Consider the following 14,842-nt stretch of genomic DNA (forward strand, 5'->3'; position numbering starts at 1 on the left):
TAGCCTTATCACGGAAAAGTTCACCAATGGTATATTTTCTGAAATGTGGCTATTCTTTTTTGACCAGTTTCAGTTTATATATTTGAACCTCCTCTGATGCTGTTTAACCCCTCTAAATGGTAAGCAAAAACCTATTTAGACTCCTAGTGTGAATTTATATGACAGTGTAGACAGTGAGGTTTGAGGTAATTGCATCCTCAGATGTAGTTTAGAATAATCTCTTGGGCTTATCAAATAACAAGGCTGCAGGTACAGCCAGCATTCCTGAAGACAGTCTCCAAAGCCTTCACGGTTGTGGTTTTTATTCACTGTCCCACAGTTCTGCCATGCACCTATATCCTCATTTATTGAACCTTTCACCAAAGGTTTATTTTTTTAATTCCAGGGTTTTATTGTATTGCACTAGAGGAACCGCAGGATGGTTATACAGTGTACTCTCTCATTCAGTCTTGAAAATCTAAGGTGCTTGCAAATTCTTAAGAATTCTTTTGCCACCAGATTAGAATAGTACAATAGCCAATTTCTTTAATGAGTAATATCTTACAAATAAAAACACATTTAAAATAGCTTTAAATAACATCTCTCACAAGTAATTAGTGTATATTTTTATATCTTGTTCACTTACGCTTAAGAATTAAAGCAAGTATATTACTCTGATGGAGATATGGAAATTTTCTCATTTGTGCAGTATACAGGGATAAAACCCAAGTCAAAGGAGAAAAATATTCTGTTCTTCTTACCTTGTAAAGGTATCCATATATTATCATCTACATGATAGAAGCCCATGAAGTTTCCCACTGTCAGATGCACATTTCATCTCATCAAAAGCGCCTAATTTATAATTAGATGGCATTTCAGTGAAACCAGAACAAGCCCTACAAGTACAGCAAAGGTTTATTGCTTGCCTGGTCAGCTCTGGCCTGTTAGGCCCAGAGGCCTTTGCAAAGAAGACCAAGACAATGGAGATGGAAAAGTTGACCTCTCTTTTAGAGCTTTGTGATTTGTGAGCATTCTTAGTCTTCCTAATGCTAGCTAGCCTTCTTTTGAGGACAGGTAATAGTGGGCCCTCAAGAAATGTCATTTAATTCTCACAAGAACCCATTGTTAGCTACTACTGTTGTGTTGTTGCATTCCATTTTACAGATGAGGAAACAGACTCAGAGACGGGAAGTCACTTGCCCAAAGTCACGTAGCTGATAATTCCCAAACAAGGTCTGTCTGACTCCAGAGCCTGTGCTCTTAACCACCATGCTACACTGCCTCCCTTTTGTTTACATCTGGAGTTTTCGTTTGTTATCATTACAGGGTTGGCCACAGTGTTAAGTGGTAACTGTATGTAGGAGTCAAGAAATAGAATCCCATAATGTGACACTCGTTTCAGGCAAGCAGTAGGAGAGTCGGCCTGAGTGTCACAGGCCTGTTTCCCTGCTTGCATTTAACGCTGATGGAGTCCATTCATCTTTCTCACTACGTGCAAGGCTCTGCACACGCTGTGGGAAGTAGACACACAGAACATGACCCTGGCTGAACCCAGGAAGAGCGTCGCACTCAGTAAGTGTTAGGGTAACCTCATGTTCCTTTTAGACCGTCATTAACACTCGTGGAACATGACTGGCTTTGCCATTTAACGTTGCTTCTGGAGTCATTTTTGTGATCCTGTAGTTATGTGGAGGGTTTTTTTGTTCATCGATTTTTACTCAAAATTTTTTTTTTTTCATCTGAAAACCAGGATTTTCTGTATCTGTTAAATATTGAGGAAAGCCCAACCTAGGAATCTTGTTTCTCCGTGGAGATACTCTTCTTTCTTGTCTCTGAAAGCCCGCTGGATGGTGATGGCTTCATTCACTTGATTTCCTTTCTCCCTAAAAACGGTTTAGGTTTTGTGAAAGTGAGAACTGTCCTTTCCTACCTCCTTAGTCCCCAGAGCACCTGGAAATGATTCAGAGCAGGGTAGTTGTTCAGTACATCTGTTGATCAACTTACTTTTTGCCAGGTTCTAACAAATTAAGCATGAACTAGTGAGTTCTGTTGTATTTAAAACACCTTGGGTTACCCCAAATTTCAGTTTGTCTCTTTCCAAAGGGGCCTAACTTGTAATAAGTAGCTGTAATATACAAAGAGATGCACATACATTTTTTAAAATGACAGCTTTATGGAGATGTAATTCACATACCATATAATTCACCCTTTTAAAGCATACGGTTAGCTCAGTGATTTTTTTAGAGTATTCAGAGTTGTGCGACCATCGTTAATTTCAGGAATTTTTCATCATCACCTGTCTTAGTCATCTCGTGCTGCTATAACAGAAATACCACAAGTGGATGGCTTTAACAAAGAGAAATTTATTTTCTCACAGTCTAGCAGGTTACAAGTCCAAATTCAGGCCGTCAGCTCCAGGGGAAGTCTTTCTCTCTGTCAGCTCTGGAGGAAGGTCCTTGTCCTCAATCTTCCCGTGGTCCAGGAGCTTCTCAGGTGCAGGGACCCTGGGTCCAAAGGATGGGCTCTGCTCCTGGTGCTGCTTTCTTGGTGGTATGAGGTCCCCTGTCTCTGCTTGCTTCTGTCCTTCACATCTCAAGAGATTGCCTCAAGACACAATCCAATCCTGTAGGTTGAGTCCTGCCTCACTAACACAACTGCTGCCCATCCTCCCTCATGAACATCATAGAGGCAGGATTTACAACATATAGGAGAATCACAGAATACCCGGAATGGTGGCCCAGCCCAATTGATACACACGTTTTTGGGGGGACATAATTCAATCCATGACATCATCCCAAAAGAAACCTGGGACCCACTAGCAGTCACTCCCAGTTTCCACTCCCTTAACAATCACTGATCTGCTTTCTGTCTCTCTGAATTTGCCTCTTTTGGACATTTCACGTAAATAGAGTAATACAGTAGGTGGTCTTTTATGACTGGCTTCTTTCCCTTAGCATGGTGTTTTCAGGGTTCATCCGTGTTAATAGCGTGTATCAGTACTTCCTTCCTTTTCATGGCTGAACAATATTCCATTGTGTAAAGGCACCACATTTTGTTTATCCATTCATCAGCTGGTGAGCATTTAGGTTGTTTCCACTTTTTGGTTCTTATGAATAATGCTGCCGAGAACATTTGTGTTCAGGTTTTTGTGTGGACAGATGTTTTCAGTTCTTTTAGGTATATACCTAGGAGTGAAACTCTTGGGTCGCATAACTCTATGTTTAACGTTTTGAGGATCTGCTAGACTGTTTTCCCAAGTGCCTATACCATTTTATATTCCCACCAGCCACATATGAGGATTCTGATTTCTCCATATCTTTGCTAACACTTGTTCTTGCCTGTCTTTTTACCCTTAGAGTTTTGACTGCCCTAACTTTTCAGGGTTAAAAGCAGTCATAAGAGGGACTTTCTGCTTCTAGGAGCTTCCTGTGACCAGGCTTTTTTATGATTAACACATACAAGGCATATGCTGTGCACGCATCTGGGATATCGACAGTCGTTGAAGTATCTAAATGGGCCATTCGAGTAGTCTCCCTAATAGATTTTTGTTACTGTTTTACTCAAGAGAAAATCATCTTCCCTCAGAATTTAAAAGGTGTATACCATACGATCCAGCAGTTCTGTTAGGAATCTATTCTCCAGCTTTTCTTGAGTGTATTGCCCAACGGCCTTGTGCACAGAATTACTTCCTGCAGCATTTTCACTAGTAGCGAAATATTGGAAACAACCTTATGTCTGTCAATAGACCATATTAGGTACTGTTTAGCAGAACAGAATGAGACAGATTTATATGTCCTGGAATGGAATGATCTCCATGATCACATTTAAGTGGAAAAAAAAAAAAAAAAGATATAAATGGTATGCTACCGCTTGAGGCCAGAGGAAGAGAAGGGGGAAAGAAAGAGATTATATATGAACGTATGCTTCTGTGTGCTTAGAATACCTTGGGAAGAACATAAAAGAAGCTGATGACAGTGATTGCCTTCATCAGAAGGGACCTGGCTGACTGGGGGTGGAGGTGGAAAGGAGACTTTTTTTCTTAAACCATATCCCTTTTTGTGCCCTTTGTGTGTGTTAGTTATCGGAATACTTATTTTCTTCTTTTTTAAAGAAGAGGAAGTCCTCCAAACCTAAAAACAAAGCTTCCCACCCAGGTGCCCCCTACAGAATTCCTGGTAAACATCCGCTCTCCACAGCATTAGACATGCAGTATTTGCACTGTGACTCTAGGGGTGCTGGCAGCAGTCAGGTTATAGAACAGTGTTGCTCAGTAGTTGCACTATTGGCATATTGGATCATTCTCTGTTGAGCGGGGCTGCCCTGTGCATTGTAGGATGTTTAACAGCATCCCTGGTCTTTACCCACCAGTTGCCAGTAGCAATACCACCACCACTCCAGTCGTGACAACCACAGATGTCTCCAGACATTGCCAAATGTCCCCTGGAGGGGGAGGGCAGAAATTGCCCCAGTTGAGAAGCACTGTTATGCCTCTGGGGTTCCCTGAGATAGTGGTTTTATATGTGAGCGTTTAAACACATACTTGCCCAAAAGTACCTCACACTTGCTTAAAAAGAACGAAACATAATTACAGAAGTATATGAAGTAAAAGGAAAGTGATCATCTCTCTAGTTCATTCCACTCCCCAGAGAATGAGAACTGGTAAGTTGGCATGCGGTATATTTCCCCTGGCTTTTGCTGTGGCTGCACAAACATAAGTATGTATGTTTAGTTAATAAAAATGAGACCTTGCTGTGTATAATGTTGTGTTCCATTTTTTATTCCAGTTAATGGTGGACATTTTTCTTATCAGCGCATATTGACCTGTGTCTTTTTTAAAAGCTTTAAGTTATATGACTGATATGTGAATACAGGTAGTCCCCGACTTAGGATGTATTCGAGTTACGATGAACCACACTTACGACTGGCTTTTTTTTGTGTGTGTGCATCTTATCGTCAGTAACACATACTACATACAGTGTTGCAGTGCAGTTTGCTGATGTTATTCTCAGATACTCTCAGGTGTTTATATGTAATGTGTCCAACCCCCAAAGACAAATAAAGATCAGATTTATAGAGATACTGATAATAAAAGGCAATAATAATGAAAATGTAAAAAGAAGAGGTATTTGACTTAGCTCAGAACTGATTTATGTCGGAATCGTCAGAACAGAACCACATCATAAGTCAGAGACTACCTGCATATTCTCATAAAAATTACAAACAATACAGAGTGTATAGAATAAGAGTCTTCCATAATTCTTTGTATCAGTCAAGAGAAACAATACTAAATATTTCAACAGAGATAGTATAGAAAGTTGGTCAAATTGGGGCACCCTGAGGGAGGACAAAGATAACACTGCAGAAAACAGTCACCACCCCTGGTGCTGGGAGAACCTGGCATTTGATGGGGAGTGAGTCGCCCACCCTCTACCGCTGGCACCTGTGGGGGCACAGCGAGGCCAGTTGGGAGAGTGCTGAGAGATGCTGGAGACCTGAACCAGCTGCTGCTGCCACCTAGATGAGGGCCCAGTGCTGCAGTGACACTACACTGACAGGAACGGCGAGCAGACGGGGAGGAGCAAGTGCCTCCTTTGCCCTTTTTATTTCACCTTAGGATGGTGTGTTTAACTTGGCAAATTTGTCATTAGGTTATAGAATTAGAGAGCTGAATGATTAATATTGCCTAGAGATTGGTACTAGGGCTCACTCAGAGAAGGACACCACGGCGGCTAGGAAGAGGATGGTTGCGTCTTGTCAGGTAGAAGCAAAAGGTACTACTGTTGTACATTGGAACGTGTGCAGAAGGGGGTGTCCAGGTGCTGACTAGGCAGAGGAGTAGACTATGCTTGGTATTAAGCTCCAAATCCACCTTGCTTTGGGTGCTGGGGCTGGGACTCTGCGAACTGCCTTTTTCCTTTGTCTCATATATTTTTAGGCCCAGGAAAAGCTTGTAATCTCTAGATCCTGGGCCTGTAGTACCTAATGGATAAAACAGCCTATGTATGCATAAATATACCCAGGGTTGGAGGAGGGTGTCTACCCCTTATAGAAATGGGATGTTGTTGCTAGGTGCTGTCGAGTCAATTCTGACTCATAGCAATCCTACGTACACCATAACCAAACACTGCCTGGTCCTGTGCCATCATCACAATTGTTGCTATGCTTGAGCCCATCGTTGCAGCCACTGTGTCAATCCATCTCATTGAGGGTCTTCCTCCATTTCGCAGACCCTCTACTTTACCAAGCATGATGTCCTCCCGACTGTTCCCTCCTTATAAAATGTCCAAAGCGTGTGAGACAAAGTCTCAGGATCCTCGCTTCTGAAGAGCATTTTGGCTGTCCTCCTTCCAAGACAGATTTATTCGTTCCTCTGGTAGTCCAAGTATATTCAACATTCTTTGCCAATGCCATAATTCAAAGGCATCAATTCTTTGGTCTTCCTTGTTCATTGTCCAGCTTTCGCATACATATGGGGCGATTGAAAATACCATGGCTTGGGTCAGGCGCACCTTAGTCTTTAAAGTGACATCTTTGCTTTTTAACACTTTAAGGAGGTCTTTTGCAACAGATCCTGCAACTTCGCTGTTTCACCAAGAGCTGTATCGTGTGTGTGTGTGTGGCAGACAATGCTTCACGTTTATACACACAGATAGGAGTCTGTCTGAGTCTGGTCTGAGCACGCCTGTGGCGCATTTGATAGGCACTACCAGATTGCCCCACGAAGCATAAGCCACGTAAAAAAGTGGATAATACTTGTTTCATGATCAAATAATGAATTTTAAGAGCAGTGTTCCTCACAGAGACAGAATGTTCCAGCAATTCTCCTGCAGGCACATTTCCTTTCTTCACTGAAACCTTTTTAGCAGATCCTGGAGCACTCCTAAACAAAATAAAAGACAAAAACCAGAAACCCTGTTTTCTACAAAAGAAAGTCTTGTTATGGGCCTTTTAATGACCCTTCAGGTGTCTGTCTGATCGCTTAACACATTTTTTTACTGTGCGCCAGTGAAACTGCCAGTTGATCAGAAATTCCTGACATTTCTTTTTTCTCTTTAATTGGTCAGAGCGTAGATGTTTTTAGTTTGTCTTTATGGTGTTGAGAGTCTTGTTAACATTTAGTGTATGTGATAAACCACTCACCTTCTTAATCATTTTGACACTATCGTTAATAGAATGATCAGTGAAATCCTATCAACAAAGATAAGCAACATAATATCCTGGCAGGTGAATAAATTAGGATGTCAGAGTCTTCATGACTTTGATAATTACCACGAGCCCACATCCCAGAAAGAGTAATTATGCCTGGCTTTTTTAAGAAATTCTGTGATAAAGTCATTGAGCATGAATGCTGGACACACCCAGAAATGAATGTGGGGCCTGTCATTCAGATACATACTGAGTATGTAGAAGTTGGTAGAGACTGTGCTAGGTGCTAAAGATAGACCTTCTGTAATACCTTCAGTAAATTTGTATGTAAATCACCACCTTGTTTCCTACTTAGTCTGTTTACTGGGTGATTTTTTTTTCTCTGATGAAACACCTTAATTGAAACTAGGTGTTCATTTTATAAAAGTATCAAGAGTAATATTCATTCCTTCAACAAACTTCTGAATGTTAGTTGTGTGGAGGCCCCTGCCCTCCTTGTTTTGTGTTTTGTGAGAGAGGACTAATACTTGTCAATTGGACTCCTCTGAGAGGGTGTGTGTTTGAGCCAGAGAGCTGCAGAGCATGGGGAGCAGCTGGTGTCTTGGCATGTTTGAGGAGAATTAAGGGGTCCAGACAGCTGGAACATGGAAGGGAAGAGAATAGAAGGAGAAAGGGTCAGGGGTTGACAGGGTCAGATCTGGGAACTTAGGCTTCTTTCTCAGGTCACCAGGAAGCTATTGGAGGGGTTAAGCTTGAACAAGGGGATAAGCTGGCAGAGACAGTTTCCAGTCCGGCTACTGTGTGGAGAGCAGACTGTAAGGGAGCAAGAGAGAAAGTAGAGACTTGCTGTGGGATGAGGTGACCGTGGTGGCTGGCACTGAGGAGGTTGGAAGTTGAAGAGATGGAGGAAATTGGATGGATGTGAGCTCTCTTGGAGGTAGAAGCAGTGGGACCTTCTGATGGTTGGAAGGTTGGAGCGAAGGGAAGGGAATCATGGCCGACTTCTGGATTTTTGTTTTAACCAACTGGGTAGATGGTGGTACCACATCCTGGCAAGGAACAGGAGGAGCAGGTTGAGGGTAGGTGGAAATCCAGAGTTGAGTTTGGTTATCGTTGAATTGAGTCTTGTTACAGTTTGGGATCCCTGCTAAGTGGGCAGTAAAGGTTTTTATGGGTATTTACGAACGCAATCTGAATCTTAAAATACATTCCAGCTTTTTGTTGGGAACAGGCCACTGCGGTTTATTCCCCCAAAGACCACTAGATGTCACTGTCTACATAGAACAGTTCTTTGTGCCGCACAGGACACTTCAGGGATACTGGCTTAAAATTTTCTGTCTTCTTTTTATTCCCCCAAGGCCCAGAAGCCACGTAGCTGGTGTGAGGACTAGTTCATGATAACTGATCAATAACAGGTTTATATAATGGAAGCACATGCACCAGTCCTGCAGTCAGGAATAGGGTTTCAAAGCTCTACCTTTATGAATTCTTTGTAATTGGTAGTCCAGCCTTTGTCTGACATCTCTGTACCCTTTTTTTTCCCCAGACGATTTATGAAAACCGGATATACAGCCTTAAAATAGAATGTGGACCTAAATACCCAGAAGCACCCCCCTTTGTAAGATTTGTAACAAAAATTAATATGAATGGAGTTAATAGTTCTAATGGAGTGGTAAGTTGTTTTTTCTGGCCCCACTTGTTCCTTGGGGTTGAGAATTACTTTGTGCTTTAACATCAGGGGAACTTTGGGCCTGATTCCATATATATGTTCCTTGGTTGTTTCATGATAAAATATATCGCAGTACGTATGTTAGCAGATTTGAGGTGTAGACCTGTTTCCTAATTGTGTTTTACCACCACTCAGACAGCACTTGCACCAGGCTGCCCAAGGTCACATAGCTAACTAGTGTTAGTCACCTTTACCTCCTCAGCCTTATTTGTATACCACTGGTACATAATATCTTTTCCTTTAATGGCCTTCCTTTTTAAATTTATTTTCACTACTGTAAATAGAAAACCAGTATCACTTGTCATAAGGAGGCAAGGATAAATGTTACAAAAACAAACAAATTCTTACTCCATATGTTGCTTGCCAGAGGCTTTCAGCCTGAGGCCTGCTTCTTTCTTGTTCAAAAGGGAGATCAACAAGTGTCGTGTTTCCTCGATTCTGACTCACAGTGACCCAATGGGACAGAATAGAACTGCCCCGTACGGTTTCCTAGGCTGTAAACCTTTACAGACGCAGACTGCCACCATTTCTCCAGCAGAGCAGCTGGTGGGTTCGAACCTCTGACCTTTTTGGTTAGCAGCTGAGCACTTAGCCACTGCGCCACCAGGGTTCCTCCAGTGGGCGGGGGGGGGCGACACACTGGCGTCACACTGAGCCTCTGTCTTTGAGATATTTGGAAGAGCTAAGCCTCATTGCTCTGTTCTGTGGGGCCACCTAAAGTCAGGAACCCAGAACATGACTCAAGCTTTGGAAGCACTTCACTAACCTGAGAGCATGTAGCTTATGCAGGCCCTTGTCACTACAGTGTCGTCCCGGCCACCACACGCCTTGGCCACCCTCCACCGCATATCTTTGTCATCAGTCAGGCAGGGGCAGCGGGTCCTTGTTGTAGAACCAGATTGAGTTGGGTTAAGTCTTACCAGGTGTCAGGACCATTTCTCTAAAATTCTAAAGGTGACTGTACTTTTCCCAAACAGTGAGGATTTGGGGGACAAAAGGGGACAAACAGGACGACTGAAGGGAGGGGATATGCAAGGACTCTGCATGCAGAGACCAGTTGTGAGATTAGCATGTTCAACTTGAACAGATGCATTTGACTCGTTTGTACTGGAGCTTCACCCTGGTAGGCAGCTCTTCTTTTGTTTGGGAGCCTGACAGTCATGTGTTTTTGTCTTGTTTTATAGGTGGACCCAAGAGCCATATCAGTGCTAGCAAAATGGCAGAATTCATATAGCATCAAAGTTGTCCTGCAAGAGCTCCGGCGCCTAATGATGTCTAAAGAAAATATGAAACTCCCCCAGCCGCCTGAAGGACAGTGTTACAGCAATTAATCAAAAAGAAAAACCACAGGCCCTCCCCTTCCCCCCATTCGATGTAAGCAGTCTTCATTTCCACAGTAGTAAATTTTCTAGATTACGTCTTGTAGACCTCAAAGTACTGGGAAGGAAGCTCCCATTCAAATGCAATTATCTTAAGATACTGTAAATGATACTAATTTTGTGTCCATTTGAAACATATAAGTTGTGCTATAACAAATCATCCTGTCAGGTGTAACCACTGTCCACGTAGCTGAACTCCTGGGATCAAGAAAGTATATTTAAATTGATCCCCATCGTAACTGGTGGGGCACATCTAACTCAACTGTGAAAAGACACATCACACAATCACCTTGCTGCTGATTACATGGCCTGGGGTCTCTGCCTTCTCCCCTTTCCCTTCCCCCTGCCTTCATCCCTCTCTCCCTGCAACAGCCCTCCAGCTTGGGGTGGCTTGTTAGACTAGATGTGAAGGTTTCGAGTCACAGCCTATGGGACTACTGCTGGGTGTGTGGGGTGCTTAAGTCTTAAAGGATGCCCCCCATTCCAAGCCATTGTCCTTCCCCACTCTCTGCCACTGCTGCCCTTGGCCGAAGCATAGATTGTAATCCCCTCTGCTGCTCCCCTCTGAAATTGGCCTTTGGTGAGGAATTCAGGGCTTTCCCCATATCTTCTCTCCCGCCCCACCACCTGATCGAGGGGTGCTGCTTTTTCCTTCCTCCTCCCAAAGCCCCTTCCTGCACCGTCACCACCCCACACTGTCCGTGACACTTCCTTGCTTTGGCCAGGAGCCATCAGGTATGGCTGGAAAGAGGCTTAGACCTCCTTCATTTAGTTTTGTAACCACGTTGATTTACTCTCTACCAGCCTGGGACACGACTATGAGGTCCCCAGCCCTGCCACCCTCTGCTGTCACTGTTAGTTGATGCATTGTTTCAGCTCAGGTTTTGATGGTGGTGACCAGAACAGTCACCAGGGTTACCAGACCTGCCAGCTCTCAGAGTCCTTGATGGTTAAACTTGGAGAAAGGCCACAGGAAGACACCTGTAAGCACATACGATCCCTCTGAATGTTTTCTTTTCCTGTAATTTCTTTGCTTTTAAAAATTGAAGAAGTTTTAAACCAGCAGGGCTCTCATTTGGTCATCCTTGCAATCCATTTGGGTCTAGTTTGGAGTCTGACAACTGGAACAAAAAGAACCTTGAATTCGGTGCATACTTTGATTTCGGTGCTGCGGCTTTCTCACGATCCTCAGCAGGGATTAAGAAAGAACCCGGTGTGCACGGCAGACCCCAAGATGGGCGGGCTTGGCCTCCTGGCAAATTGCTGCGTTTGTCCACTTTTCTGTTCAGGACCACTAAATGCTGAAATGTGGATGCATACGGAAATAAAAGCAATTCATTGGTTCTACAGGTTTTATTTTTTGTTTTTTTTAATTTAGTATTTGAGTAAAAGCACCTTTTGAAGCAGCAGCTCTCAAGTCTGAAAAGCAATTGATGTCGACTTTAATCTTTTTCTGGGGAAACCTTAGTTCTAAGGTTTTAACGTCCTGTAAGTGAAGTTGAACCTAACAGTATTCCATAAGCAGCCTTTTTATTGTCAGACCATTGCCTGATTTTAATATAATAAAAAAAAAAGTGTGCGTTACTATTTAAGAGGCTCTGCTCTTCTTCCTCTTGGCATGTTAATTTAGGGACAGAATTTAATGTTCTGGATGCTTCGTGATGAATTATCCTAAAGCAGGGTTGGCAAACTTTTTCTGGAAAGGGCCTAAATTAGCAAATATCTAGGCCTGGTGGGCCAAGAGGCCAAGTTGAGGCTATTGTATAAGTACATATATAACGAGAGAAGAAAAATTTCTACCAATGTCTAATGGAATTCAAAATACAATAATTGAGTACTGTTTTTTGTAATGCTACATACAGGCCTGTAGTAAGAAGAATGGATTTTTTTAAATAACATTTTGTTTAATTGAGTTCAAAGTGACTGCCCTGTTATCAGATCATTTGCAGATGGTCATCCGTAAAAATTGATCTTCATTTGCCAGGCTGTTCAAAAACAGGTGGTAGGCTAGAGCTGGCCCTTGGGCCATACATTGTTTGCCAACCCCTCACCTAAAAGATTGTAGTTAAAAAAAAAAAAAAGGTACTTCCTTTGGTTTAACTATCCTTGTGGGTCTCTTTAGCTATTCAGTCTCCACTAAAAGCTGTTTATTAGCTGGACTTAGTAGCCGGTTAGGAAAGGAAAGCCATCATAGGTTTTTCCCATGTATTTCTGATGTTTGAAAGAAGAATTCCCATCCATGATTGATAAATGTGTCTACCGTCTACTGAGTGACAAGTGGAAATGTGTCTGGCTGTTTTGACCCAGGATTCTGATTTCCAGCTATGGCCCCAACCTCCAACAGGCACGACCTAGTGTCCTGTGGCAGAAGCTAGGCTGGTCCCTTCTGACTGTTGGGGCCGTAGCCAGCCGTGGAGGGCCAGCTCAGATGGCAGAGAACTGACTGCAAGGACAGGGCCAGGTTGTTCCTGACAGGCCACCCTCCAGAAAACTCCACCTGAATTCCTGCCCATTTCTCCCGCTGAGCCCTCTGGAGTGAATGGCTACCCTCAGTGCCCCTGAAAGGGAGCGGGCCAGGGACATTTGTGGGGTTTTTGCCACCCAAGATCACACTCCCAACAGAGGACAGGTGAGGTACTAAAAATATTTCAAAATGCTGCTGGGAAGCCCCCAAGCAAATTCAGGATTAAGTCTAAAGGTGGCACCTCTTCTGTGCTAAGTGACCTCCAGAGAGGAAAGGAAGTCCTGTCTCAGATCTTCACACTTCTTACCTTAGGGGACTGTGGAACTGAGTTCAGGACTCCCGAATCTCTAACACCCGAAGAGAGCCCTCTTCTGGCAACAGTTTGAATCTGTGACCTTGTGGTTATCGTCCCACAGTTATCCTTAGTGCTGGTTTTTTAGGCCATCAAAGGTTTGTAGAGGGGACTTAGGCCTAAATTTAGGGCAGAGAAGAGAATGCTTGCCTGAGGGTCAGAGAGAGTGCCACTTTGCCCAGCGGACTTCCCTGAGTCCCACCTCCGGCCCCCAGCCCCCTGCCAGGTTTTTGCTCCTGAGAGAAGATGTTTGCGCTATTCTTTTTCACTGCATAGAACTTAGAGGTGAGGGTTTGAGGAGATCTCCATTGGTGACCTGACACTTGGGTGAGGAAGTGAGTGTAGAAAGTGCCCCTCTGGTTGACAGCAAACGAGTGACAGGCCTCCACTGCCCAGTGACCTCAGACGTTCCCTATCTTGGGATGAGGGCAGGCCCGAGCTGTGTCCCCACCCAAGAAGTTCAGGGCCCTTGGGGTGGGGGTGTTGTGGACTGCACTGCTGCCTTTAATTGTGTTGTACAGAGATGTGGATGATATCAAATAAATGGAACAGACCCTGACAAGTGTCTTTGCTCCTCTTTCTGCCCTGCCGATGGTTCCTTGCCTCTTGCCCTCTGCCTACTTCATGTCATTCCCTGGTCGTGGAACCCCATGCAGGAAGCTCCTGATTGCAGTCAGCCATGGGCTTTCTGGATAGAACATTAATTTGTTGCTGTGGAGTTGATTCCAACTCATAACAACCCTATAGGACAGAGCAGAACTGCCCCATAGGGTTTGCAAGGCTGTAGTTGTTTTGTGTGTGTGCTTTAGGGGAAAGTTTACAGCGCAAATTAGTTTCTCATTCAAAATTTCTACACAAATTATTTTGTGACTTTGGTTGCAAGCCCCAAAATGTGTCAGCACTCTCCCGTTTCCTCAAGTTCCCCTTGTCCATTTGTCCAGTTTTCCTATCCTTTCCTGCCCTCTCGTCTTTGCTTTTGGGCAGGTGCTGCCCATTTGGTCTTGTGTACTTGATTGAACTAAGAAGCATGTTACTCACATGTGTTATTGTTTGTTTTATAGGCCTGTTTAATCTGACCAAAAGGTGGGCTTCGGGAGTGGCTTCAGTTCTGAGTTGGCAGGGCATCTGGGGGCCATAGTCTCGGGTTTCTCCAGCCTCTGTCAGTTACCTGGTCTTTTTTGTGAATTTGAATTTGGTTGTACATTTTTCTCCTGCTCTGGCTGTGACCCTCTATTGTGATCCCTGTCAGAGAGGCTGGTGGTGGTAGCTGGACAACATCCTAGTTTTTCTGGGCTCAGGCTGGTGGAGACTGTGGTTCATGTGGTAGTCCTTTGGACTGTTATCTTTCTTGTGTCTTTGGTTTTTTTTCATTCTCCATTGCTCTGGATGGAATGGGACCAATAGGTGTATCTTAGATGGCTGCTTGCAAGCTTATAAGACCCCAGACACTACTCACCAAAGTAGGAAATAGAATATTTTTTGTATGAACTGTGCTACGCCAGTTGACCGAGATGTCCCTCAAGACCATGGTCCCCAGCCCTCAGCCCTAGTAACTTGATCCCTCAAGGTGTTTGGATGTGTCTAGGGAGCTTCTATGACTGCCTTTGTGAAGTTGTGCTGACTTTCCCTATATTGTACATTGTCTTTCCGTTTACCAAAGTTAATGCGTGTCTACTATCTGGTTAGTGATTTCTCCTCCCCACCATCCCTTTCCTCATAACCGTCAAAGACTGTTTTTTTTCTGTGTGCATACCTTTTCTTCAGTATTTATAATAGTGGTCTCATATAATATT

The 14,842-nt window shown here is 43.6% G+C and overlaps 1 protein-coding gene across 3 annotated transcripts in view; it reads left to right on the forward strand.

Moving 5' to 3' along the window:
• UBE2V1 (ubiquitin conjugating enzyme E2 V1) overlaps positions 1 to 13,600 on the forward strand; it is a 31,550-nt gene extending 17,950 nt beyond the window's left edge. For all 3 annotated transcript variants that reach the window (XM_049868936.1, XM_049868937.1, XM_049868935.1), the window contains exons 3-4: positions 8,672 to 8,797; positions 10,039 to 13,600. In XM_049868936.1, coding sequence (XP_049724893.1) covers positions 8,672 to 8,797; positions 10,039 to 10,185 — 273 coding nt within the window. In that variant the 3' untranslated portion in view covers positions 10,186 to 13,600. The remainder of the gene's footprint in view (positions 1 to 8,671; positions 8,798 to 10,038) is intronic.
• The last annotated feature ends 1,242 nt before the right edge of the window (positions 13,601 to 14,842 follow it).

Source organism: Elephas maximus, chromosome 25, assembly GCF_024166365.1.
Source record: "Elephas maximus indicus isolate mEleMax1 chromosome 25, mEleMax1 primary haplotype, whole genome shotgun sequence".
NCBI lineage: Eukaryota > Metazoa > Chordata > Mammalia > Proboscidea > Elephantidae > Elephas > Elephas maximus.